The sequence below is a fragment of the Eleutherodactylus coqui genome, chromosome 9 (genome assembly GCF_035609145.1).
Source record: "Eleutherodactylus coqui strain aEleCoq1 chromosome 9, aEleCoq1.hap1, whole genome shotgun sequence".
Classification (NCBI taxonomy): Eukaryota; Metazoa; Chordata; class Amphibia; order Anura; family Eleutherodactylidae; genus Eleutherodactylus; species Eleutherodactylus coqui.
The window spans coordinates 77,226,233-77,251,607 of record NC_089845.1 but is presented as its reverse complement, the minus strand read 5'-3'; the positions used below and the strand labels follow the sequence as shown (position 1 = coordinate 77,251,607).

The 25,375-nt window shown below is 43.8% G+C and overlaps 1 protein-coding gene across 1 annotated transcript in view; it reads right to left on the bottom strand.

Moving 5' to 3' along the window:
- Positions 1–25,375, bottom strand: part of LAMA1 (laminin subunit alpha 1) — a 203,723-nt gene that overhangs the window by 81,126 nt on the left and 97,222 nt on the right. Inside the window, exons 23-33 of the mRNA XM_066579574.1 lie at positions 22,572–22,808; positions 21,279–21,422; positions 20,292–20,471; positions 16,341–16,526; positions 15,039–15,166; positions 13,621–13,741; positions 12,163–12,300; positions 8,530–8,651; positions 6,957–7,043; positions 5,161–5,354; positions 2,591–2,733 (exon numbers count right to left, since the gene is read on the bottom strand). Of these exons, the coding sequence (XP_066435671.1) occupies positions 2,591–2,733; positions 5,161–5,354; positions 6,957–7,043; positions 8,530–8,651; positions 12,163–12,300; positions 13,621–13,741; positions 15,039–15,166; positions 16,341–16,526; positions 20,292–20,471; positions 21,279–21,422; positions 22,572–22,808 (1,680 nt within the window). The remainder of the gene's footprint in view (positions 1–2,590; positions 2,734–5,160; positions 5,355–6,956; positions 7,044–8,529; positions 8,652–12,162; positions 12,301–13,620; positions 13,742–15,038; positions 15,167–16,340; positions 16,527–20,291; positions 20,472–21,278; positions 21,423–22,571; positions 22,809–25,375) is intronic.

Sequence of the window (25,375 nt, the reverse complement as noted above, 5' to 3'; positions counted from 1 at the left end):
ATATGAGATAGTTTAAATGCTTCTTTATCCAACAACAAATCAAAGTGCATATTAAAATGATATTTCCTTGTAGCCTTCAGCATATACTGTACATTCCGTGCAAGACTTGATTAAAATGTAACGTACAGAGCTCTTAACTGCTTCCTCTTTGGAAATCCAATTTAAGCAGGGACTCTGCCATCATAAATATCACAAATTAAATTTCTGCTAGTTTGTTCCATCTGGACATCATAATCCACAGATCGTCTATTGGGTTTAATTACATTTCTTGACAAAGTGATGGAGGGCAATATCAATATTTCGGTGATTTGGAGAAAACAAAAACTGACCAGAAATTACAACTTCTATTATAGCTGTATGCGTGGATCATTAGAGGGAACAAAACTGAAGACGGAAACAAAGCAAAACTATTTGTTCTATTCACTGTTTTAAAGAGACACTAAACCTCCAGTGCAAAGACTGTGAAGAATGTCGCCTGTAGAAACCATTTAGGTTGGCGGTAAAGAAGTAGTTCAGAAAATATTCGCTCACATGATTGCTGTATTTACCTTTAGGTGGGTTCACACCTGCATGGGGGATTCCGGTTTCCTGCTCTGTTTAGGGAGCAGGAAAGGGGAATCCCCTGGCCGAATGGCTCCGTCTCAGGATGGAACCGGACAGCGCCGAAAAGGACCCCATTGACTATTATTTTTAAAATCAAACCATTTTGTTAAAAATACTTATAGAATGTCAGCTAGTATGATACTGCAGCTGGTAAACCAGCAGGCAAAGATTCCTGTCCATGAAGTGCACCATGATGCCAGATGAACATTGGTATTACTTATTTGTTGGGTATCACTGTGGACTTTATGGACAGGAATCTTTGCCTGTTTACCTGCTGTAATATTATATTAGCTGGCTTGAGGTTGTGTATATTGATGGCCGGCTTCACACGGGAATAAGTGCATGTGCGCGCGCCTTAGAGCAACGTTTTTGCGCTATGAACAAGTGTTTTTTCCATGTATATCAGCGTATTTTACTGTATTTTTTCTGCCCAGTTTTTTCTTTAACTTTTTAGTCTTTTCTCTTTTTTTTTAGTTTTTTGCTTTAACTAATATATCTCCAGTACCAACAACCTCCAGAGACATTCACATGCAAATACGGTTTGTGAATTGTGAACTTTGTACTTAAGGCTAAAAGCTCCATTAACCCTGCTCATACTGCTGGAGTAAAATTCCTTTAGTACGGCATGAACTGGACTTGATTCTTGCTAGGATGACAAATAGTCTGTATTATTAGACAGTCTTAAAAAAAATCGAAACTTTACTTGAAAGGGTCCAGAAAATCCAGGAAGAATACTTAAAGGGTTTATTCCACTAGAGTTTATTCCACTAGGGACATGTAGCACCTATCTACAGGACTGGTGATAAATGTATGACTACTGGGGTCCAATTACTGGCACCCTCAGGAATCATAGGAATGGTGTACCCTCAGTCTCTCTAGTGAAAGGAGTGGCGGTATGCATGCATGACCATAACTCCATTTACTGTTTACGAAGACAGCTTTTTCCCTCAGTTCCATAAAAATGAATGGACTGGTGGTCACGCATGCACACCGTCACTCTATTCAGTAGAGAGACTCAAGAACCCTGGCAGGCCCAGTGGTGGGATTCTCAGCAATCATACATTTATCATCTATGCTGTGCATTGCTGATAAATGTTTTTGGTGATATATCCCCTCTAACCCCTCTTACTCTATAATGTATATATATGTCATGGGTGGGAAGAGGTTCCTTACAGCATAAGGATAGCCTGACCTGCAGAGCTGAGCCCGTGCCATATACACAAAACGAATGTAGGCTAAAAATTAAATACTGGCCTTCAAAAATGTGATTTTTACAATGCGGCTTCATTATGAGATTTCTCGCACCAATATATGTTTCACAGTATAGTAAACTATAGTAGAGACTTGCTGCATATGCACCGTCCTCGTATATAGATATAAATTCACCAAGGGTGCGCTTTCTCCTCCGGTGGAAAGAAGCTCCCACTGGCTATACAGTACTCTACACATGGCCAACAAACCATGCAATGCAAGCTGCTGATGTAACGATTATCGGTAAAACAGGCGTTAAAACGAGGGAAAGTAAACAATGATTTTTCAGTCTAACCACAAACCAACAATTTTTCATTCGTCGTCCAGTTTGACTAAAAATACTCATTGGCTCATTCACTTCTGGTTGCGATTAAACACTCCTGCTCATAGGAATGTGAAACATTGAACGAGAAGTGAATGATTCTCAATGAAGATTTGCCTGTCTGAACAGGCTGCACGAGTGCAACCAAGATAGCGGTGACGTCACTCGCTCGGTCAAACAAAAATCGGCTCCTCTTAAAGGCCATAATTCTAATCCCAAAAAGATTTTTAAAGCATAAAGACTAGATATACCACACAAATCTCAGTCACATGGGTCTGATCGCTGCTATTCCGGATGCGGAATCGGGCGTCAGTGGTAGTAGGTGGCCATGCCAACACAGCATAAAATGATAACATTTATTAATTTTCACATTTAATATATGGAAACTGTATTAGGCAGGAAGGCGATCAGTACCTGAATATGTGTTGTCATGTTCTCTAGGTGTGACATGAACCCGCTGGGTACCACGGCGTTTCCAGTGAGGTTTAAAGAGGAAATAATCTGATGTATATCATCCAGATCATCTAGTAAGGGTCCAGTGCAGTCATCGTCACACGCTGGGGAAGACAGTACAAAATGAGCTAATTACAAGTACAAAACAAGTAATATCCACAGCAAGTATGAACTAGTTATCTGTAGGGTGATTCACATCCGCAACACTGCGCTACACACAAGTGATGCCTACGAATCCCCTCTATGAATTGTGCACTTTTGTGTTTTCCCGATACTCACTGGGGAGATTTATCAAAACTGTTGGAAAGGAAAAGTAGGGCTATGGCTATAAAAGTATACATGTGACAGCAGTGACGGCCTGTGGGGTGTGTGCCATGTACATCGGCACAGCGTGCATCACCCTACTGAGATGAAGGGGGCGCCATGCCTGTACTGACTGTCAGCATCACACTCATTAGAAGTAGTAATAGCAGCAGTGTACAAACGCAGCATCGGCATCGGCGCCCCTTTGATCTCAGTGCTGTGCTGTCACTGACCTCATGCTCTGCACCTGCCCGGTGTTTTCACGCAGCAGGAGGAACGTCCATAACAGGAGACTCACTTCTGCCCAAAGCAAGCTCCTGCGGGCAGAGTTCAGATGGCCTTGCCCCCTGCCACTGCATCAGCGGGCAGTTGGAGAGCAGATGACTTTATCCCTCCAGGAACAGGAGGGGGGAAGAAGAAGCCAGTGCTGGGACTACAAGGAAGGGGAATAAAATAAGGCAGAAGGCACAGAGGTGGAAGCAAGTGGAGCAGTGGAGTGTAATGGAGAGAGCAGGGGAGCTGAATAGGAGAGAGGAGGACATTTAAAAAGAAACCATAAGGAGGAAGGGGAGACCTGGTGGGCAGAGGAGGAAGTGTGAAGTTGGGGTTGTGATCAGCAAAATCAAAATATGTGGCATGCGCTATATTACAGACCTTACTAGAATGATGTCAATATTTAAAGGGAATCTAACATAAACTAAGGTATGGTGCTTATAGGACACATTCCAAGAAGTCTGGGATGTGCTTTGCTTACTTTTCTAGCCTGAGCTGGAAATCTGTGTGTAAGACAGTACAGCGGATTAATCTTTGAAGGCTTTGTGCACACACTCCCATAGAGAATAATGTATGTGTGTTTGCACAGCCTGCAGAGATGAGTCCACTGTACTGCCCACAGGTGACAGCGTATGCACAGAGGTAAGTATGCAAAAAGCACATCCCTGGACTCATCGGAACTTGTCCTGTGAGTACCATAACTTAATTTATGATCACAGGTATCCCTTAACCCCGTCATGGTCCGTGATGTATATATTCAGCGTGAGCAGGAGATACTTTGTGCTCCATGATGGGTATATACAACATGAGATACCCAAATGATCAATAGCAAGAATCCAGCTGGCATACATAACCAGCCTCTTGCCACAACTACCAGGATCAGAACCAGCTCTGATCCCAGCTGTTTAACTTCTTAGATGCTGCTGGCAATGCTGACAGTATCATTTAAGTGGTTGACAAAGGGAGGGGCTCTTTCTGTCAGCCCATTGACTGCCCTACCATGATGGGATTATGTGGTGTTGATTGGTTGGTATAGCAACTGGAGGCCTAACAATAGCCTCTCCATCTGCCATCTACAGAAGAATTAATGAGGATAAGGTCACATTTGGACGGCTTTGTGCAAGTTGCACCAGAGATTGCTTGGGGCAACTCGCATCAAACAGCACACAGATGCTCATCTGTGTGCTGTCAGAGCGGTGGAGGCAGTGGACACTGCACGCCCTACTCTTGTCTGTGAAAACGGACCAGAATAGAACATGCTGCGATTACATGGAACATCAGTCTGTGTGAAAGATCGCTTATCTGAATAGCTTCATAGGCTACAATGGGTCTATGTAATACAGGGACAGAACACATATGGAAAATATACCTTTGTGAATGGGTCCTAAGAAGCTAATATTACACCTAAAGCCAGCGCTGTATAACAACCATATAATGATTTCACTTCATAGAAGTATATGTTGTAAAATACTAGTGCAAAATATGCATTGACTTCCATGAGCAAAGAAATTGCACTACTCAGATGTGCAAGGATCATAACTAGAGATGAGCGAACGTACTCGTTAAGGGCGATTTCGCAATCGAGCATCGCTATTTTCGAGTACCTGGCTACTCGGGTGAAAAGATTCGGGGGGCGCCGGGGGACGGTGTGGTGGAGCGGGGGGTTGCAGTGGGGAACAGGGGGGAGCTCTCTCTCTCTCCCCTCCCCCCCACTCCCCTCTGCAACCCCCCGCTCACCCCCGGCGCCCCCCGAATCTTTTCGCCCGAGTAGTCAGGTACTCGAAAATAGCGATGCTCGATACCGAAATCGCCCTTAACGAGTACAATCGCTCATCTCTAGTCATAACATAAAATTCGAACTGCATGTAAACAATTAAAGTAGCTGAATGTGAAAATACTAAACCATTTTATAAAATGAAATTATAATGCCAAACTGTTCCAAAGAAGACAATTACATTTGCAGTGTTGGTCCAGAAGAATGTGTCTTACTTCACAGGCATCACAAAGCCGTCCAGTTACTCCCGGCTTACAAGAGCATTGGCCGGTTATCCTATCACAATCATTATTCAGTGAACCAGCTGGATTGCAGTCACATAACTGGCAGCTGCCATCGGGCTCTCTTGGATTGCCAAAGTAGCCAAGAGAACATCTATGTGTTAAAAAACAAAAACAAGTTAATGAACATAATTGACCGTGCTATGTCCTTATCTTAAAAAAAGGGTTCTCCAAGACTTTAAACGGTTTGTCCCACTTTTAGCTGTTTCGCTGCAGACTGCTCTGTACATTGTACAGTGCCCTGGGTTGGTAGTGCCTGCTAAGCCCCATTTACTTTAATAGAGCTCAGCAAGCAGTACCAACCTGGGCCACTACACAGTGCACGGAACTGTTTGCTTCCTGCAGCAGAACAGCTAGAAGTGGGATAAACCCTTTAAGATTGATGGCCTAACTGATAATTGATGGCCTATCTTTTGGATAGGATAGATCAGTGGGGGTCCAACTCCCAAACCCTGTATCTCCTTCACTGTTTAAGAGGCATAGCTTCATGGCGATCGGATGAATGGTGCAGTAATGCATAAAGGACAAATAGACATTTTATAAATTCATTTATATATATATATATATATATATATATATATATATATATATATATATATATATATATATATATATAGATTGTGTAATTTCTCCCCTATTTGTCAGCTTATTCACCCTTATATGTACAGTGTGTCCCCAGCTAAAATACTGAGGAAGGGGCACAACGGTCCCAAAACGTGTCTATTGTATGTTAAAAGAATTATTGATAAAAACAGAAGTCGCGAGCTTAAAAATACATCTTGTGCCTCTTTAAGAAAAGGGATGGCGCCTACAACCACTTTTTTCCCACATTTATTCCATGTATCTGCACGTCCTCCTGGGAAGGTGTGATGGTTCATGTATTGGATGCACTCTTTCAGATTCATAAAGAATCGATCAATCTCACTCCCATATATAGAATAAAGGGAGGAGAGAATAACATTCCCAAACCAAGACAGCGGTTTATAGACTTTGTAACTCCCGAGTGCATGCTCTGCTTCCCTTTTTTCCCCTTTCACCTTTCATTAGCTACCTACAAAATACAGTGACAGTAATGATGGAGCATATAAATAATCTGCTCCGGATCTTCTCTTTTCTATTTGGTGACCCGGCTCGGTCTGCTCCGGAGCACGGAGATCAATCTTTGTCGCCTGCTGACCGGAGCAGGTTTTCTGCCCTGTGCTCATTTGTGCTTATTATTCATTCCGCAGTTGGAAGAAGCCCCTAATGAATAATCACAGCGGGGATCTCTCTGATTTTCACGTTACTTATGTAGCACCTGTATTACTGGAAGCTTGTGCGAACACACAGATTACACGCACTCTATCAGCTGGTTAACAAGTAAAACAGTTACAGGCAACTAAAACTATTTATCAAATTACTGCAACATACGGTAAGAAGGAAAGTTCAATAAATCCTGGAAATGAGACCCTATTTGGGGACCCAGAAACCGTCTAATAGCTGGACTCAATTTGTTTTCTGAGCAGCAAGATACTTTTTAAATAACCTTGTCATTTTTGAGTAGCAGCCAGCGGACTAATGAGGCATCCTTGGACGTCCACTCTCAGCAAGGAAATTAGATTTATGGCAGCCAAGCCTAACATTCAGCTTTCGTCCAGAAATATTTTTATCTGTATGAAAAGCTGTAGTTGCATTACTTTGTTAAGATGATACATACTGTTCACAGTGCCTTCCCTCATATCCAGGCAGGCAGGCATCACAGCGGAAATCATTGGTTCCTTCAAGTATGCAAGTTGGACTAAAACTGAAAGAAAAGCAAAAATAAGATAGAAATGTAGCGACACACATGAAAGACGGACAAATAAAGCAAAGGTCATTATCTAGTATGAAGTTTAAGGATGCCCGTAGACATAGGTAGCTGTTGGTCAGGCAAGTTATCTCTCCCGACGCCCTACGCACAAGTGCATGGTCAACTCAGCTGGGTGGCTATGTGTCCTGAATGCGGAGGAGGGAGAAAACTGCTTGCAAATAGCTATAGTGCCAATGTATTTACTGAGAATGAAAGGATTGGGCAGTTAAAAACCAACTACCTGATTCTTATCTTCCTCGATATCTGAAGTTGGTAGGGGGTGGGGGTTGGCTGTTATATATTTTATGTGTATGGACACCCTAATGCCTCTTTTACAAGGGTCGAGATTCTCGTTTGCCTGAGCAAACGAGCTGATGACGTCATCACCAGCTCGTCCACACTGGGCCACGTGTTCAGACTGCAAGATTCTCGTTCACTAATTGTTCACTAATTCCTACGTGAAACCCTGAACGATCAGTGTTTAAACTGCATAATAAGTGCAGTGCTAGTTTTTTATGCCGGCAAGCAAGAAGCGCATGATTCTTGTTTGTCTTCAGTTATTGCGACCTGTTGCATTCTAGCCCTCTCCGCTAGGCTAACAAGGACCTGGACAATTCCCTTGCTGAAACCTAGCTTTGTTCTGTATTTCCTAGTCACCTAGTTCCTGCCTCCTGGTCCTGATCCGCCCCTGTTCCTGATTGACTTCCTTTATAAGCCCAGCCCTGCCACTCCTTCGGTGTGTGATTATTGAGTCAAATCTCCCAGCCTGTAATCAAGGTCCATTGCCGCCTGCTCCCCTGCAACTACAACCATGACCACCTGCTAACGACCCCGCTTCTACTTGACTATGCTTCCTGTCTCATCCTCTGTACTGCAACTGCGACCACTTGCTAATGTCCCAGCTTCCACTTGACTACGCTTCCTGCCTCATCCTCTGTACTGCAACTGTGACAATCTGCTAACGACCTAGCTTCCTCCCGACTACTCTCCAGTCCGGCTCGGCTACTACACCTGGGCTCTAATCCAGCGACGGTAAGGCTTAACACATTGGCTGTGTTTAAAGTGAATGATTATCGTTTAATTTCACTCATTTGAACAATTTTCTAAACAATAGTCGTCCCGTCTTAATGCAGCAAGCCTGTGCAGGTCTCTAGGCCATAAAGTTGGAAAGTCCCCATGAATACATAAGACCGTTTTCCGCAGTATCCAACATGCACATTGTTCCACTGTAGCATAAAATAAGACAGATCTTGTTACTAGGAAATCCGTTTCTACATTCCAGGATAATTTATATAAATATTCTGAATGCTAAATTCACAAATTTCCAGAAAACAAAAAATCTGCAGGAAAGATGATGAAAATAGAAGTAAATAGATTGAACACAGTAGGATACTGAGACAGAGATTAGACACTGCTGGGGAGTTGGAGTCTTCCGAGTTACCTCTTTGAGTTGCCTTTAGGGCAGGTACACAGCGAGCAATCTGAGACTGACCCAATTACTTTGCCATAGTAACCGGAGGCACAAATATGGCAATTATGTCCAGCAGTATTGTCTCCACAGCCCTGCAAAATGTGATTAACATGAAATAAATATGGTAATGTAAAAGAGACGAAAACATGAAATACAGCAGAACTCCCCAGCTGACTAACTATGGCTATATAGACAGAAAAGGTTACATTTTTAAATAAATCTCCATGATTTCTTTGGCTATTTTGATCACATTTTCAGTTCAAGATTACCTTGTACAATGTATAGAAAATGTTGCTATTTGGAAACTATCCCTAAGCATGGGAGTAATTAGTGACAGAACCAAACAATGAGGCTCACAGCGGACCACTGGGGAGCCAGTGAATCCCCAATGGGCCCATTAACCAAGAACTGGGCCTCTCAATGTATTTAGATAAGATCTATGTGCTGTTTCCTCACATAAGCCTTGCACAAACCTATCAGTGGCAATCCGATTGCAACTTGACAGCTTAGTGGGGCGGTCTGCTCCCTTCACTTACCAAAAAGACCCATGATTTGGACTGGCTTAGTAACTTTTCATTTTTTTCTATCCAACCGCAGATGCAAGCTGCAACAGTACCCCGCTGAAAACATCTGTGGGTGATCAGGGGTGGTCAGTGACTGGAGTGGGTGCCATGATGTGTCGGCTGATGTATGTACATATATGTATTTCTGTCTGTGTGTAAGCACATTGTTTGCCTCTGTGCATTCACATGTAATTGTGTGTGTGTACATGTATATGTAAAGGTATGTGTGTGTATGTATGTATGTATGAATGTAAACTCATGCTTGTAAAAGTGATTCTGTGCATACATAAAGGTGAACCACATGTGTGCATGTGTTTGTTACTGTAAATGTGGCAGCCATAGCTTAATGTGCACCTTTAGACCTAATTTATTTGTTGGATGTGCAGACATTTGTGTTTTTGTATGCATTGTATTTTGTAGGAATGGCTGCCTACATGCATTATGCACTCCATTTACTCATCTGTCCCAGGTGGGTCAGTAATAGTGTATTGCCAGGTATCCAGCTTTCCCGCCCAAAGAGAAGTAACTATAAAGTTAGGAACCCATGCATGAAGGTTCACCTGAACGTGGCAGTTGGGCCCACATAGCTTGATCAAATTATGTACCAAGAACCTTGCATTTTTATGCAGTTAGTACAAACACTTGTGCATTTTTATGCAGCTATTAACCCTTTCCAATCCACTGTCTGATGTTTAAAGACATTCTGACTGAAGGCTGTACAGCTCCGATGTCGGAAAATGTCCGGCAGGGTATTCTTACTGTAGATTACTGGTGGCTCTGTTGTCAGGGGCCTCTCCAGCATGTCCCACACTGCAGTACTGGCTCTAGCCAGCAGATGGTGCCATTGTATAATGGCAGAAAGAGAAAGCCCCTAGGAAACCCTGAATCCAAAATTGGATTGCAAAGGGTTAAGTGTGTATGAGTGCTGAAACGTGTTTGTTACTGTAGTTGTTGCAGCCATAACTTCATGTGTACTTTCACACAAACTGCCCCTTTAGTGATTTTGTTTTCCATTTACTATGTAGCTATTCCACCAATATATATAAGTGAGTCAGTGTTATCTTGGTTTGTAATTTTTTTCTGCCTGAAACTCCTGGCCTCTTTATCCTCAGATGATCATGTGATCTCAGTTCTGACCAGTTCATATCTGCTTGGGAATTGTGTGTTCAGTCACTTTCTCAGTCTGTGTGATGCTATTACATAGATCTACCACTGCAACTGCCTGCAGGGAATACAGTCATTCCTATCACACTTACTGATAACAACTCCTGTCACACAGGTATAACAAAGGAGATCACAGCGTATCCTCTTGACAGTATGTGTTATGTCTGCACACTAATGAGGGGCAAACACCATGAAACAGCTGTCTGTGTATGTTTTTCTGGCTTGATTTCTTATACCCAATCATTGTTATAAAGACCTGTGCTGCCATCCAATAGGTGGCGCTGCAGGGGTATTGTTCCATCTTCCTTATCTCCACGTCTCCTACTGACACAGAACTGCATGCAGACTTGATGCTCATGGACAGATATAAACCAACAACTGACAAACGCTCAAGACAATCTCCATACACAGCAGCACACATAAAGGATGGAACTGTTATAGAATGTACGAGGTATTAGTTTGTCAATTGGCCAAGACACCTATGCCTGCAAGCCCACTTCAAGGGTCCCCGTTGTCTCGCGGATCCCCACTTTAATGAGACAACCAACCCCAAGAAACCTGCCTGCAAGTAGGGGGCAACCATACCGACAAAGACGGCCCCATGCTGGAACTCAAGGACCTACCTTGTCCTAGATGATCCACAGCAAGACACAGTTCACACTAACAAACTCACCAGGGATTAAATACCACACAGAACACCATTTACACTGAACAGGGCAGTTCACAGTTCTAGTCTGGCTACCTGCACAGACATACAGAACACATCGCTGTTCACACAAGACACAGAACAGGACCACCCACACACCCAATCCGGCCACCTGCACAGACCCACAGAACACAGCACCATTCACACAAGTATACACAAACACCAGGCATTAAGCAAACGCCAGGGCGGTGGGTAACCAGCACCCTCCAGCAGAGGGCCGGCACATACATGCAGCAGACCACTGGGGACCGGCCAGCTGAAGAACTCCACACCCAGCCAGCCCAACGACCTACCTTTGAAGGTGCACCACTGGAAACCCAGACAGAACAACAGATCCCAACAGTACAACCTATCAGTATACTTATGGTCTGTAACATATTTAGGTGAATATAGAATATGATGAGAATTAAACTGTCCACCCCTGCAGGCAAAAACAGCATAGCCTTAACAGAGACTGTGCTGATGCATCATGGGATTGATTGAAAGTGAAAGTAAAAAATCTCAAGATGGTGCCTGACGAGCATCAGATAGGCATGGAAGTGGCTAGAATAGGAAACCTCCAGACTGAAAGGCAAGGAAAACATTGTTTTGATGAAGTGGCCCTTTAATTTACTTGTTGGATTTGTAGACTAGTAAAGGTAAAAAAAAATCAGTGGTGACCACAGTGTTTCTTTTTTTCTTCACAGGCAGACAAGGGACAGCTAAGATGGCTTTAGGTTGCAATGACCCTAACAAAAAGAACTCAAAATATTCAGCTTTCTAAATATAATACTTCTATGTACCTGCTTACAAAACGTGATGATCCCCAAACCTCTGTGTGTCCCTCTAGCTCAGAAAACTCTCTTTTGGATTCGAGAACATAGTTCTGATCCCCCTTCGGTTTCTATCTCAGAGTCTCTGCTCATCTGTTTACCCCCAACTCTATTTTTGCAGACTCTGACATTTCTAAAGCTCCCCGCTGTTGTATAGCGAGATTTATGACTTCGCTTTTTCTGAAGTTTACAATCCATTTCACTGTGAAAACGTAAATAAAATGTAAAAAGCTCTCCCTGCTGCAGATACTGCCAACTCATGTAATAAGTGCATCCTCGCCGATACCTAGTGGCAGATGGATTCTAGTAAATATCTCACGCCTTACTATAGTGCTGGTAACACAGCCACATGACTTACTATGCATTCTCCAGTCTGCGGATCGCAGTCCCCACTGTGGTTAGTGCACTGGCAGGGTACACACGGGGCGATATATGGCTGAAGCTCCAGCAGATTCACTTCTGTCACCTTCTCTCTGTAGTAGCCCGGCGCACACTCCTGATGACCAGAAGGAGAAGAAGTTCTTATATGCAACAGAGCTATTCCTCAATAAAGGCAATGTCAGACGAGCGTATATCAAAATACGCTCACTCCTGCGCAACTTTTTTGTGCAGAGAACAAGTGTAAGACATTGAAATCAGTAGGTTCTATTCTACGCGTTTTGCAGGAGGGATTCTCCAGCGCACAAAAACACACTAAAACACGGCTGCCTGACTCCATCCTAAGACTAATTTCACACGGGCGAGTGCGATACTGCGCTAGCCAACATGTGATATCCCTGCGGATGCAAAGCATTTTTGTGTTAAAAACTAGAGATGAGCGAACGTGCTCGGCCACGCCCCTTTTTCGCCCGAATACCGCGATTTTCGAGTACTTCCGTACTCGGGCGAAAAAATTCGGGGGTCGCCGTGGTGGCGCGGGGGGTTGCAGCGGGGAGTGGGGGGGAGAGGGAGAGAGAGAGGGCTCCCCCCTGTTCCCCGCTGCTACCCCCCACGCCGCCACGCCTCTCCCCGCCCCCCGGCGCACCCGAGTACTTTTCACCCGAGTAGTGAAGTACTCGGAAATCGCGGTATTCGGGTGAAAAAGGGGCGTGGCCAAGCACGTTCACTCATCTCTATTAAAAACACCGCATCACTTCAGGGAAGTAGTGATCCGTGGCCACAGCTTTTAGCCGCGGCGGAGGATCACAGAGTGTCTCCTATTGTTTTCAAAAGTGAAACTTCGCATTGCACTCACAGGCACCGCACACATTGTGCGATGCAAGGAAAAATTTGTTCGTATGTATCATCCCATTCAAAAGAATGGGGTTCATATTCGTGAGAGATTTGAATATCTCGCAATACACTAATCTCGCATGATTTTCAGACAGGCATATACGTTTTTGCACACACCTCAGCACTGTGTATTTGCGCTGTGTACGAGTCTTTCTTGCGTGTGTATTGGTGCATTTAATGGCATTTTTGCGCACGCAGGACATGTTCACTTGCACACAGCAGACGAGCAAGCCCTGATTTAAATGGTTATTTAGCCTTATGAGATCCAGTTGTGTTTTTTTTTTTCATGGAATTGCGCACCTCCCATAGACTTCTATGGGGATTTGGTGCACACATGCACACAAAATAGAGCAGGTCCAATTTTTTTACATATGCAAGAAATGCGAGGGAAAAGGAAATGTGAATGAACCCATTGGAATAAATGGATGCTATTCTGTGCATATTGCGTGCCTAAACGTAACGCACACAAAATTGCGTGAAAATACGTCTGTGTAAAGGAGCCCTAAATGAAGCCCGCAGTGATGAAGAATGTTCTACAAATCACCTGACAGGACAGTCCGGCGTATCCAGGAGGGCATTCACAGATCTCGATAAGATGCGCCGCCTCCCGGCCAGAATGCGTTTCTGCTGCTTCCACCGCAACATCCATTGAGATATTTGATATCCTATTAGTAACAAAACACAATGCAGAATGTAACAACACGGTTACAGATGAGTCCACCCCCCGCCGCTTACATTTCATTAGGGGTCCTTAACGATACAAACAGAGACACATTCTAGCACCATTCAGAAAAAAGTATATATGTTAACCATATACTTTATTTTACATGGGAGCCTATGGGTGATGGCCGGCTGATGGATGGTATCAGAGGTATAGTCTTGTTTTCCTATTACATCACACATCTTGGGGTATGTTGAAGGAAGGGCCAAGTCATTTCACGACAGGAAGTAACTCTAATTAACACTGAATTTAGAGTCCAGTATTTTATAGTTCACATAAATATTTTTGCATTTTCTGTATTCATTAGTTTTACTTGACTGGTCAGAAAATGCAACTTGTTTTATAATCGAGAGCTGCATTCACAATATTTAAGGCTTTAGAGCTGAAATCTCCTAATGTTACTTGCAGGTTCAATTTATGCAGAATGCTATTGCAGCCTGCAAACGGGCGGATTTGCATTGCGGAATCTGGAGCAGCATCCGCCTCTGGATTCCACAGCAAATACCATCCATAACATGTTAAGGAAAAGCGCTTTCTCCTGCACACAAGCGGAAATCAATAGCAATTTCCTGCTCACGGAGGATTTTTGCAGCATGTTCTATTTTTGTGTGGTGTCTGCACGGACAGCTTCCATTGAAGTCAATGGAAGGCGACAAACTCAAGTCCCTTTCGCAATTTACATGGTGGAAAGGTTGCAGATTCCACGTCATTGCTAGGTGATAACATGGGAAAAACAGGGGTTTAAGAGTAAATCCGTATTGCGCATGTCCGGCAGCTCGCTGTGCGGACCATTCGGCAATACAGAACAAAAGAAGAAATGACAGGTACAGGTGGATGCCGGCCGGGCACAGGGTCGGATTCCCCTGCAGGCTCCTGCATCCATAATCCAACCCAGTCGTGGGCAGCCGTGCCTTACTGGGGAGAATTTAATCCCTGAAATTCTAGTCTTTACAGTAATCAGATATAGGAAAAGCGAACATCCGGGTGCATTAGAGGAGCTCAGCTAAGCAGACAGAGATGCAACACTTTTTTCTTCTGGTACAATACCGGACAGCTGAGCGGAAACCAAACAGACTCCATTGTAGTCAATGGAGTCCATTCGGCGCTGTTTGGTTTCATCATAAGACAGATCCGTTCAGCCAGGGGATTCCCCCTTCCTGCTCCCCAAATGGAGCAAAAAAACAGAATCCCCGTTGCAGATGTGAACGCAGCCTTACATACAGTACATATATTCCAGACACCTGCTCTGCTGTACTCCATAGCCATAAGATGCCTTTATAAGAATGTAATCGACGTTGCTTAGGACAGACATGAAATCCTTCCTTGTAACTGAATTTTCCGACCCAGATTTATGATATTTCCAATTATCCTGTAACAGAAAATATGCGAAAACACAATTATGATGTATGTCGATGATGTTCTATATGTACAGTCCCTAATATCAGGCACTTATATATTTACTGGTAAATTAGCATCCAAAACATTCTAGCCCTTCACTCAATAAGAATAAGATAAATAAGAACATTTCACTGTTTCAGAAGGTAGAACATATGCAAGAGGTTGTCCAGATGGTACAAACCACTTGTAGACGGCTATAAGTTCCTTAAAGGAGAACATTTACTGCCTTCTAATTAGAGATGAGCGAGCGTACTCACTAAGTCAAACTACTTGAGCGAGTAGTGCCTTATTCGAGTACCTGCCCGCTCGTCTCTAAAGATTTGGCTGCCGGCGCAGGTGACAGGTGAGTTGCGGCGGTGAGCAGAGGGGAGGAGAGGGAGAGAGAGATCTCCCCTCTGTTCCTCTCCGCTCTCCCTCGCTGCTCCCCGCCCGCCGCCGGCAGCCGAATCTATAGAGACGAGCGGGCAGGTACTGGAATAAGGCACTACTCGCTCCAGTAGTTTGCCTTAGCGAGTACGCTCGCTCATCTCTACTTCTAATCTAACACCTTTACAAGTCCGCGGTCTCATCTATCTTAAGGCCCATTTAGACACAACGATTATCGCTCAAAAGATGTCTTTTGAGCGACTTTTGAGCGATAATCGTTGTGTCACTTACATTGCAAGGTGATCGCTCAAACGTTGAGCGATCACCTTGCGCTCTGAGAGGAGGATGCAGAAGACAAGCGGGGTGTCCCCGTTTTTCTTCTGCATCCAGCTGTTCTCTGCTTGGAGCGCCTGGCTGTTATACAGCCGAGCACTCCGTGCGGGGTATGGAGACTGTAGCTGGACCGCTCTGTTCTTCATACCCAGCCTGTCATCGGGGAGCGGGATACAGCTGAAACAATAGTATCAGCTGTATTCCGCTGTGAATCTCTGATAAGGCTCATCGTTATCTTTCAGCAAGCTGAAAGACAAGGATCAGCGACTGGTTAACGAAAAATGCACGATGTCAGTGCAGTTAGACACAACGATTATCGCTCAAAAGACGGCTTTTGAGAGAATTTTGAGCGATAATCGTTGTGTGTAAATGGGCCTTAATAAAGGGGTATCTTTAGGATTAGATACATGAGCATGCTTAGAAGTCATATTGTTCTTAGTTCTTACCTCCTTCATAGGAATTTTCATCTCACTCCTAATACCAATAGCAGGGCTTGGTTTATCCAAAGAAATAGTCAGCTTTGTAAGATGTCCACCTCTCATTACAATGTGCGGCTCCACATCCGAAGGACCAGAATCAGCAAGTGCATAATATGTAACGACATATGTCATCACTCCTCCATAGGACATTAGCTGTCACAAAGCAAAACACAATGCAAATGTTAGGGTGCTTCCTGCACCGGGGATTCTGCTTCCCTACTTGGAAAGGGGAATCCCCAGGGCCGAACTGTTCCATCTCTGGATTGAACCAAACAGCACCAGGCGGACCCCATTGACTATAATGAAGCCCGCCCAATTCCCACCCAGCTGTCCTGTTTTTTTTTAACGGAAGAAAACACATGCAGTGCTTTTTGTTTCAGTACTTGCAGACGCTTTTGTGACGGAACCTCCACTCGGTGTGAAACCACCCTTACATTTGTACAAAATGTCAATTATTCCCAAGTACAAAATCAGAGAGAAACTAAGAGAATGAAGATACACTGTTTAAAGCTATACATTCTATATAGAAATGAGGCAAATTTTTGATCATTCATGTTCAAGCGATGGTCGCATTTTGTATTATGAAGCTGCATTTGGACTATATAAGACAACAAAGCTAAAATTATGGATCCATACAATCAGCCTTAACCCTTTCCAATCCAATTTGTATACTGGTTTTCCTAGGGGGCTTACTCTTTTTCCGCTTTTATACAATGGCGCTATCTGCTGGCTAAATCCAGTACTGCATGAGGTGACACATTGGATAGGCTCCAACAGCAGAGCGGCTGGCAATATACAGTAAGAGAACCCCGACGGACGTCTTCCAACATTGGAGCTGTACAGCCTTAAATCATAATGTCTTCAGAGGTCAGACAGTGGATTGGAAAGGGCTAATTGACTCATATGTAGCAGGTAAAGCTTCATAATGCTAAGTTTGCTATCTGCTGTGGCCAAGATCCTCTCATTCCTTACTACATGTATAGCTGAGCTGCCGCTGATGCATACATTAGGAAATAGATACTCAGTGTTCCAATAGAAACAATACAATAATTAAGGGAATCAAGCTAGCAGACACAGAACATAAGATAGCGGCATACGCAGATGATCTCCTGTTCTTTATCTCAAACCCACGAATATCGCTCCCTAATCTAATGGCAGAAGTAAACCAATACTCCGCCTTATCGAATTTCAAAATTAATTACAACAAATCTGCGGCGCTTAATGTATCATTACCCCAGACCATGGCGACAGAGCTGGAGGACGCCTTCCCTTTCCCGTGGAAAGGTGACCACATACAGTACTTAGGAACTAAGCTGACACCAGAGGTTGAGGGACTGTATGCGGCTAATTTTCCAGCGCTCCTGAACAGGGTGAGACAGAATCTCAACTCCTGGACGAAAGGTCTGTTCTCATGGTTTGGTAGAGGGGCAGTTATCAAGATGAATATTCTACCCAGAGTATTATACCTACTCCAGGCCCTCCCTATCCAAATACCGAAACAATTCTTTCAGCACCTAAATTCCCTGATGACCAAATTCGTGTGGGCAGGGAAGCCCACCCGCATCGCACGAAGCACTTTATCCAGACCAAAAAATGAAGGGGGTATGGGACTTCCCAATTTTACGCAATACTATCAGGCAGTTCATCTAACACGGATAGTAGACTGGCACAGGCACTCAGTATCCAAACAATGGGTCACGATTGAACAGCACACTACATCAGTCCCGCTCAAAGTTCTACCCTGGGCACAAACAGGAATCCCCCCGGAAATAGCAAACCACCCCACGATTGGCCCCACGCTGGCGGTAGCAGCAAAAACTTTCCCCAGAGCAAACATTTCCCCTAAGCCCTCACCATTGTTCCCAATCCTGGGCAACCCTGCCTTCCCCCCAGGTACCGAAGACAAGGCATTGAGAAACTGGCTCGCGGAGGGCGTATTCAGGGCAGAGCACTTCATACAGGAGGGCCAATGGCTCTCGGTGGACGCTCTACTAGCAAGTGGGACAGGCAGAGCACCACTGACGCACTGGAGGGCGATGCAAACACGGCACTTCCTCACTTCCCTCCCCCGACCCAACACCTTCACGCGCCCCAAAACACAATTCGAATCCACCTGCATTCAGGAGGGACCTTCAAGACACACACTCTCCAGAATGTACAATCTACTCAATTCACAACCAGAGGCACCGCCCCCGGGATACATACAGAAATGGGAAACAGAGCTCGGGATTACGCTCTCCACAGAGGAAAGGGAAAGACTATACAACATCACGCACTCCTCTTCAATATCTAGCAAGATACAAGAAGCAGGATACAAAATCCTCTCGCCCTGGTACAGGGTGCCCTCCTTCTTCAACACAATATTCCCGTCAGTCTCGCACCTGTGCTGGAGGTGCGGTGCAGAACAGGGCACGTGGTTGCACGTGTTCTGGGAGTGCCCGGCATTAGCGAACTTCTGGTCCGAAGTCTGGCGGATCATATCAAAGTTCACAGACTACTTGGTTCCGAAATCCCCGGCCTTCTTCCTCCTGCATCATAGCGACATACCACTGGCGAGATACAAAAATTCGATCGTGCGCCATCTGGTGAACGCGGCGAAATCCTGTATCCCCAGACTGTGCCACCTACCCTACACATGTGGCTTAACATAGCCAACTGGATCATGGAAATGGAGGACCTTACTGCATCTCTAAAAGGGACACAAGAAAAATTCAGGAAGACCTGGTATCATTGGATAGCGTTCCAGGGTTCGGAGGAATATCAGCAATTACTCCGCACTTAAGGTACCAAGTACCCCACCCCCAGAATCCCTACAACCTCCCCGCCCCCTGCTCCCACTGTTCTCCCCTTCGTGAGATGTTTGTAAGTTACCCTGACATGTTCTATATTTCTGCAAGTGCACATGAGAGCAAGCACTGGCAGAAGTATACGACTACAGGTGGAGCAATCGGCCGCTGGGCATAACAGTGTTTTGAGACACGAAACCCCCCGGCGATCGACTGCCCCCACGCACACTACTCCTATGCGGCTGCTATACCCGTGCCCCGTCTAGCCAATGGTTATACACCTAACAGCCGGGCAAAGAACACTACAGGAAACGGTTCTAATAGCAAGAGAATGATTGCTTTCGCTGTCCTCGGGGCGGTACTCCGCCCGAGGAGAGGCGAATGCAGAAGAACTCTAAAACACCACACTACACAAAGCGGCTGAGACGAGACAATGTATAGGATGTCCAAGTTATGTCCAGACAAATGTTTGAAGATGTTTAATGAAAATGTCATACTTTTCCGTTATTATGTCACTGTCTTTGAAAACGAAAATTGAAAACGAGAAAATAAAGAATTAAAAAAAAAAAAAAAAAAAGAAACAATACAATAATATGTGTTCCTATATATACCATACATTACTCCAGGCCGGACCTTTTAAAGGAAATATCCTGGATATTACCCTAAGGACTGCCATAGTGGAATCGTATTGTATTCCCTGAATAAAGCTCCTTTTAGACATAACGAGAAGTGCCCGGCCGGCGTTTTATCGCAGCAAAATAGCGAAAATGAAGGCCATGTGAATGAATGCATTTACATGGTTGGGATATTATAGCTATGAGAAAACGTTTGTGTGAAAGAGGCCTTCTGTGAAACACTGAACGATCAGTGGTAAAACTGCCCGATAAGTAAACGAGCCGCCGCTGGTCTTTATGTTGGCTGAAACTGAAGACAAACGAGAATCTCATCCGTCGCTTTTGGCTCGTGTTTAAATTGAACGATTATCTTCACTTTCATTAGTTTGTACGATTTTGTGAACAAGAATTGTTCCATCTAAACGCACCATTACCCATTCTGCCAAGAGTAAAGTTACTAACGAGCCACCCAACCAAACCAGCATGGCAGCTTCGCTAACAGAAGACGTTTCACTCACCTTATCACCGAGGAACTGGCCTGATAATTGCCAGTAAAAGGTGTCTGATTGGAGGGTCTGTCTGATGACCGAGGCATCCAGCAGCATATCTACCTCCTCCGAAAACACTCTGTCTGTAGTCCCATTCATATTACCCGGAGAGACCACCCGCAGAAGAGACTGGCCCGGGACCAGGGAAATCTGAAATACATTTACATGTTACATTGCATACATGTTAGAACTAAGAAAATGTGAGAATCATGGTGTACAGAGTCCAGCGGCGCCAGGACCTTTTTTTACGTATTTAACGATTATTATTTTATTTGTATGCCATTTAATCACTGCCAGCCTTAGCCATGTACAACCCGTGGGAATGCACAGGCCATCAGCCACCAGGTTGTAGGGAAGCAGCCGTCGAATGCAGGCTGAGGGGCAATTGTCCCCCTTAGTTCTGCCTGTCAAAACAATCTCCTTCCCCTGTGCAGCAGCATCTTGTGGAGCTACATGAATTCTCTTCCTTCTGGCTCTGTCTGCTTCCCTCTGATGTACTGAGGACCAAGATCAGCCCAACAATACTCCCACAACACAGTTGCTTAGTTCTGCTACTGTATTTATGTTATGAGCTTGGTTCTGGTATTGTATCTATGTACTGCGGCTGAGTTGTGCTGTTTTTCTGTTACAAGCTTGGTTCTGGTGCTGCATTTATGTTATGAGCTTGGTTCTGTTATTGCATTTATGCACTGAGCTTGGTTCTGGTGCTGTATTTATTTACTAGCTTAGTTCTGCTACAGTAATAATTAGCTGAGCTGTTCTGGTGTGGATATGCTGCTATTTTGCTGCCTTCTGCAAACACAATACAGGAAAACTACCTATCAGTGCAATATATAGCTCTTTCCTATCATGGGGAGGGGGCACAAATAACATTCTGCACTGGCTGCCATCTGTTCTCAGGCCAGCCCTTGATTTAATCAAATGTAGTCTGAATAACTAATACAAAGAAGGACTTACTGGGATGTGCACATAGTCTTCAATCTCTGCACACAGCTGGGATACCCCAGAACAGAAGCATGGTGAGCATCCAAGGGGGTTATCAGTACGGATAGCAAAGGTCCCACTTTTACACTCATTACAATAGCTTCCAATGACATTCTCCTGTAACAGAAGAGCTTATTACATATAGTACATACACACTACGGTACATACTAATTGCACATGCTCAGTCCTGGATTTAAGTCCCCACACAGGCTAACTTTTAGGTTATTTCTTCAAACACCCCAACAGACGAAGCATAACCTTATCCAGAAAGACCCTTTGGATTGATACAAGCAATGAGACAGTATAGATAGTAGCATAGAGTCTTACTTGGTTGGTCACAGACTTTCTCAGAGCCTAAAACTGACTGGCTGATGACTATATATATATATATATATATATATATATATATATATATATATATATATATATATATATATATATGTGTGTGTGTGTGTGTGTGTGTGTGTGTGTGTGTGTATGTATATATATATATATATATATATATATATATGTGTGTGTGTGTGTGTGTGTGTGTGTGTATATATATATATATATATATATATATATATATATATATATATATATATATATCTTTGGTCCAATTAGGTTGGTCAAGTTAAAAAACTCTTATGTGATATGACAGACTGATGTGACTGGGGTGGAAGGTTTTATAGCATTCGACCAATGAAATAATGTCTCACTGTAGCCTTTACATGACACTATATGGCCATAAGGGGTAACGTAAAGGGGATTATACAGGCAAAAAGTTTTTTAAAAGCTGCTCAGCCTGCTGTACAAGCATAAAAGGTAATACTCGGACAGCGATTATCTGCAGTGGTGTTTACTGCCGTTTTCGTCGCTGCTACAGCAGGCAGTAGAAAGTAGCATGAGACCGGACATGATTGCAATGGTACAAGATGAGCAGATTTTTAAAAAAACCCTTTATTACCTAGTTAACTACTTTAAAGCTCCGGGATGGTTAATCTACAGCCGAGCCCTCAGCTATTACATGCCATTAGTAGCACTATATCTTGTAAGGCTGATCGGCCATTCCCTACAGTCCCCTATAGATACTTTGTATAATGATACATTGCTATAGTGGAGATCAGTAATTACAGAAATAGTCCAGCAGATGGCAGTGTTGGACCAAAGATTTCTCTTACTGAGCGCTGAATTACAGACTGCTCAGTTTGAAACGTTGCGACATCTGCGCTGACCCTAACCTAGTCTACGGATCCCTCTTTCACACTCATTACCGTTACTAACCTTGCAAGCGCAGGCACCAGTTTCTTCTTCGCAGCTGCATACTTTCTGTTCATCATCGCACCAAGCAGACTGGGTTCCCTTGGCATCGCAGTCGCAGTAGATACAGTGGGGGTATTTTCTGTATCCAAATAGACAAGTATTGCATGTCTGCCCACCAAACTCCTCCCTGCACGGGCACTGGCCAGTCGTAAGGTCACACTGCAGCCTGCTCGCCCCTTCCCGGCTGCAGTTGCATTCCTGCAGTAATTCAGTGTAATATAAGTAACATGGTGCATACATAGCATAACAGTTTTAGACTCTTCTGTTGACATCAGCATTGTGCTTTACTTTTATAATGGAAGCCATTGCACTGTGTTGGATCCTTCCCACAGTGGCCATTGGTGTCACCCATTGACTTATAATAGGGGCTGCCAGGATCCACCAAGGTCTCAGTCGTTTTGATGGGTAAGTAGAGCTATATGCAGCACTATTCTTCCATTCAAGACACCCTTACAGAACCCTGATGGACCCCATAAGAAGTCAATGTATTCGTCAGACGCCACTCATGGATCCAGGACTGCATCATGGTATAAGTTAATAAGGGAAACCACAAGGCAGATACCTACAGAGCCTAATTAAAAAGTGAAATAATAAACTCATTGAATATCTGGTCAATTTTTCCTTTAAACATTTAATAGAATTCACTGATCAATATATAGAAGTTCAAAAGTATCTAAAACTTGACATTTATTTGGTCTACAGTAAAGAGGTTGCTCTACAATTAAGTTATTCCCTAGTCACAAGATAGGGGGTAACTTTCCGATGGGTGGGGGTCTGACCACTGGGACTGCCACCAATTCAGAATGAATGGAGTGGTGATTATTCACGCACTCCACTGCTCTATTCGATTCCTTAGGACTGCCAAGAGAGATGAGCACTTGAACTTGGGTCATCTTCAGCAATCCCTTTGAAATGAATGGAGCAGCGGCGCGCATGATTGACCACTGCTCATTCATTCAAGTATCTTCAAGAGCCCCATTCTCATGATTAGTTTTGGTCCCAGCAGTTGGTCGCCCACCGATCAGATAGATATTCATTTTGTGAGGCAGCCCCTTTAAAACAAGCTCACAGTAGTTACAAATGCGCACTCTTGGTGATAAGTGATCTCAGATGTCCAGAAGGCATTGCAGCTAAGGACTCACAACCCCATCAGCCTTTACTTTATTGTCTATGCTATGTCTAGAATTCCCTAACATTCATCTTAACCACTAGGATAGTCAGTGGAGAGAGACATATCTGATAAGGCAGAGGCTAACAAAGGGTGATATCAGGTTCTCCTAGTGTAACATACAGGATCCATTACTTTCCTCACTATTCATTTTGATACAACCGTGAATCTTCAGAGACCAGACACCCTATTATCAATAGTACAATGTAGTAGCTGTAGCTCATTTGTGTAAATTGTGACATAACTTTTAATTGCATATGTTAATATAACTGATTTCTACAGAGATTTAAAACCCCAGGAAGAAACTACCCAATAAACTATATGCAGCATAAGCCAATAAAAGTTAGTTTTAACAGAGGCTGAAATAAATTGGACTTTATTATCATTGTCATATTGAATTGCTCTAAATTAATTGCCCAACCATCCATTAGGATCATTAGCTAATTTCATTATGTTCAGAGTGGCATCCAATGGCATTCAGCTTCTCTGTAGTCCCTTTCAATTGTATATACAAGATATATACTTATATGTATTGGTCATGTGATCATGTAAGCAGCACTTTCCAACTTTGTAAGATGAATGTCCTAATGATCATCAACAGAAACAGTCAGCAACGAACGGACACATGCCCAATACAGTTGTTCATATATCACAGTGCCTGGTGTATAGACTGGACATCCCAAAAAAAACCCGGTTCATGTGCTAATATGCTCCGCAGCGGTGAGAGTATTAGCGCATGCGCTCATGTGTTTAAGTCCTAAACGATTGGGCTGCATCTTGGGATCCGTTAAAGATGTGTGATGCGATTAATTTACCGCATTGCTTAGCTTGTAGAGATGAGCGAGCATGCTTGTCCGAGCTTGATGCTCATTCGAGTAGTAGCATACTTGATGGTGCTCGTGAAAATTTTTGGCCCCTCCCCGCTGTGACGTGCCAGCGTGCGCACGTCTACAGGAGAGAGAGAGGGAGAGAGAGAGAGAGAAGAATAGGTAATAAATAGTTATTAAACTGTTTAAATTACGATCCGTTTTTGTAGATGGAGTAACAGAAAAAGCGCAATTCTGTCATTTTTTTTGCCCTGACAATGTTCATGATGTGGGATAAATGATGCATTACTTTGATAGATCAGACTTTTATGGATGCACTGATACAAAACATGCTTTGTTTTATTATAAATATGGGAAAAGTGGCAGAGTTTAAACTTTTATTACATTTTATTTTTTATTAATAAAACTTTTTTACTAAATTTAACATTCTTTTTAGTCCCCATAGGGAACTTTAACTTGCAATTGCTTGATTACTCCTGCAAGATAATGTAATACTATAGTATTGCATTACAACACAATCTGACAGGCAGTCATCAATAGTTGATTGGCTGGGGTCTGCCGCTCGGGACCCCAACCGATCAACTGTGCAGGTGCATGCTGTCAGCTCTACAATAACAGAGTTAGGAGCGGAAGGCCCCCTGCCAACCTCCCATGTTGACAGGCAAATGCGCCGAGCTCACCAGGCCATCGACCATTTCCCCTCCCTCCCCATTGCAGGCTCAGCTCTTATTCCTCCCCGCTCATTCTGCGCAATGGGAGTGGGCGGGACG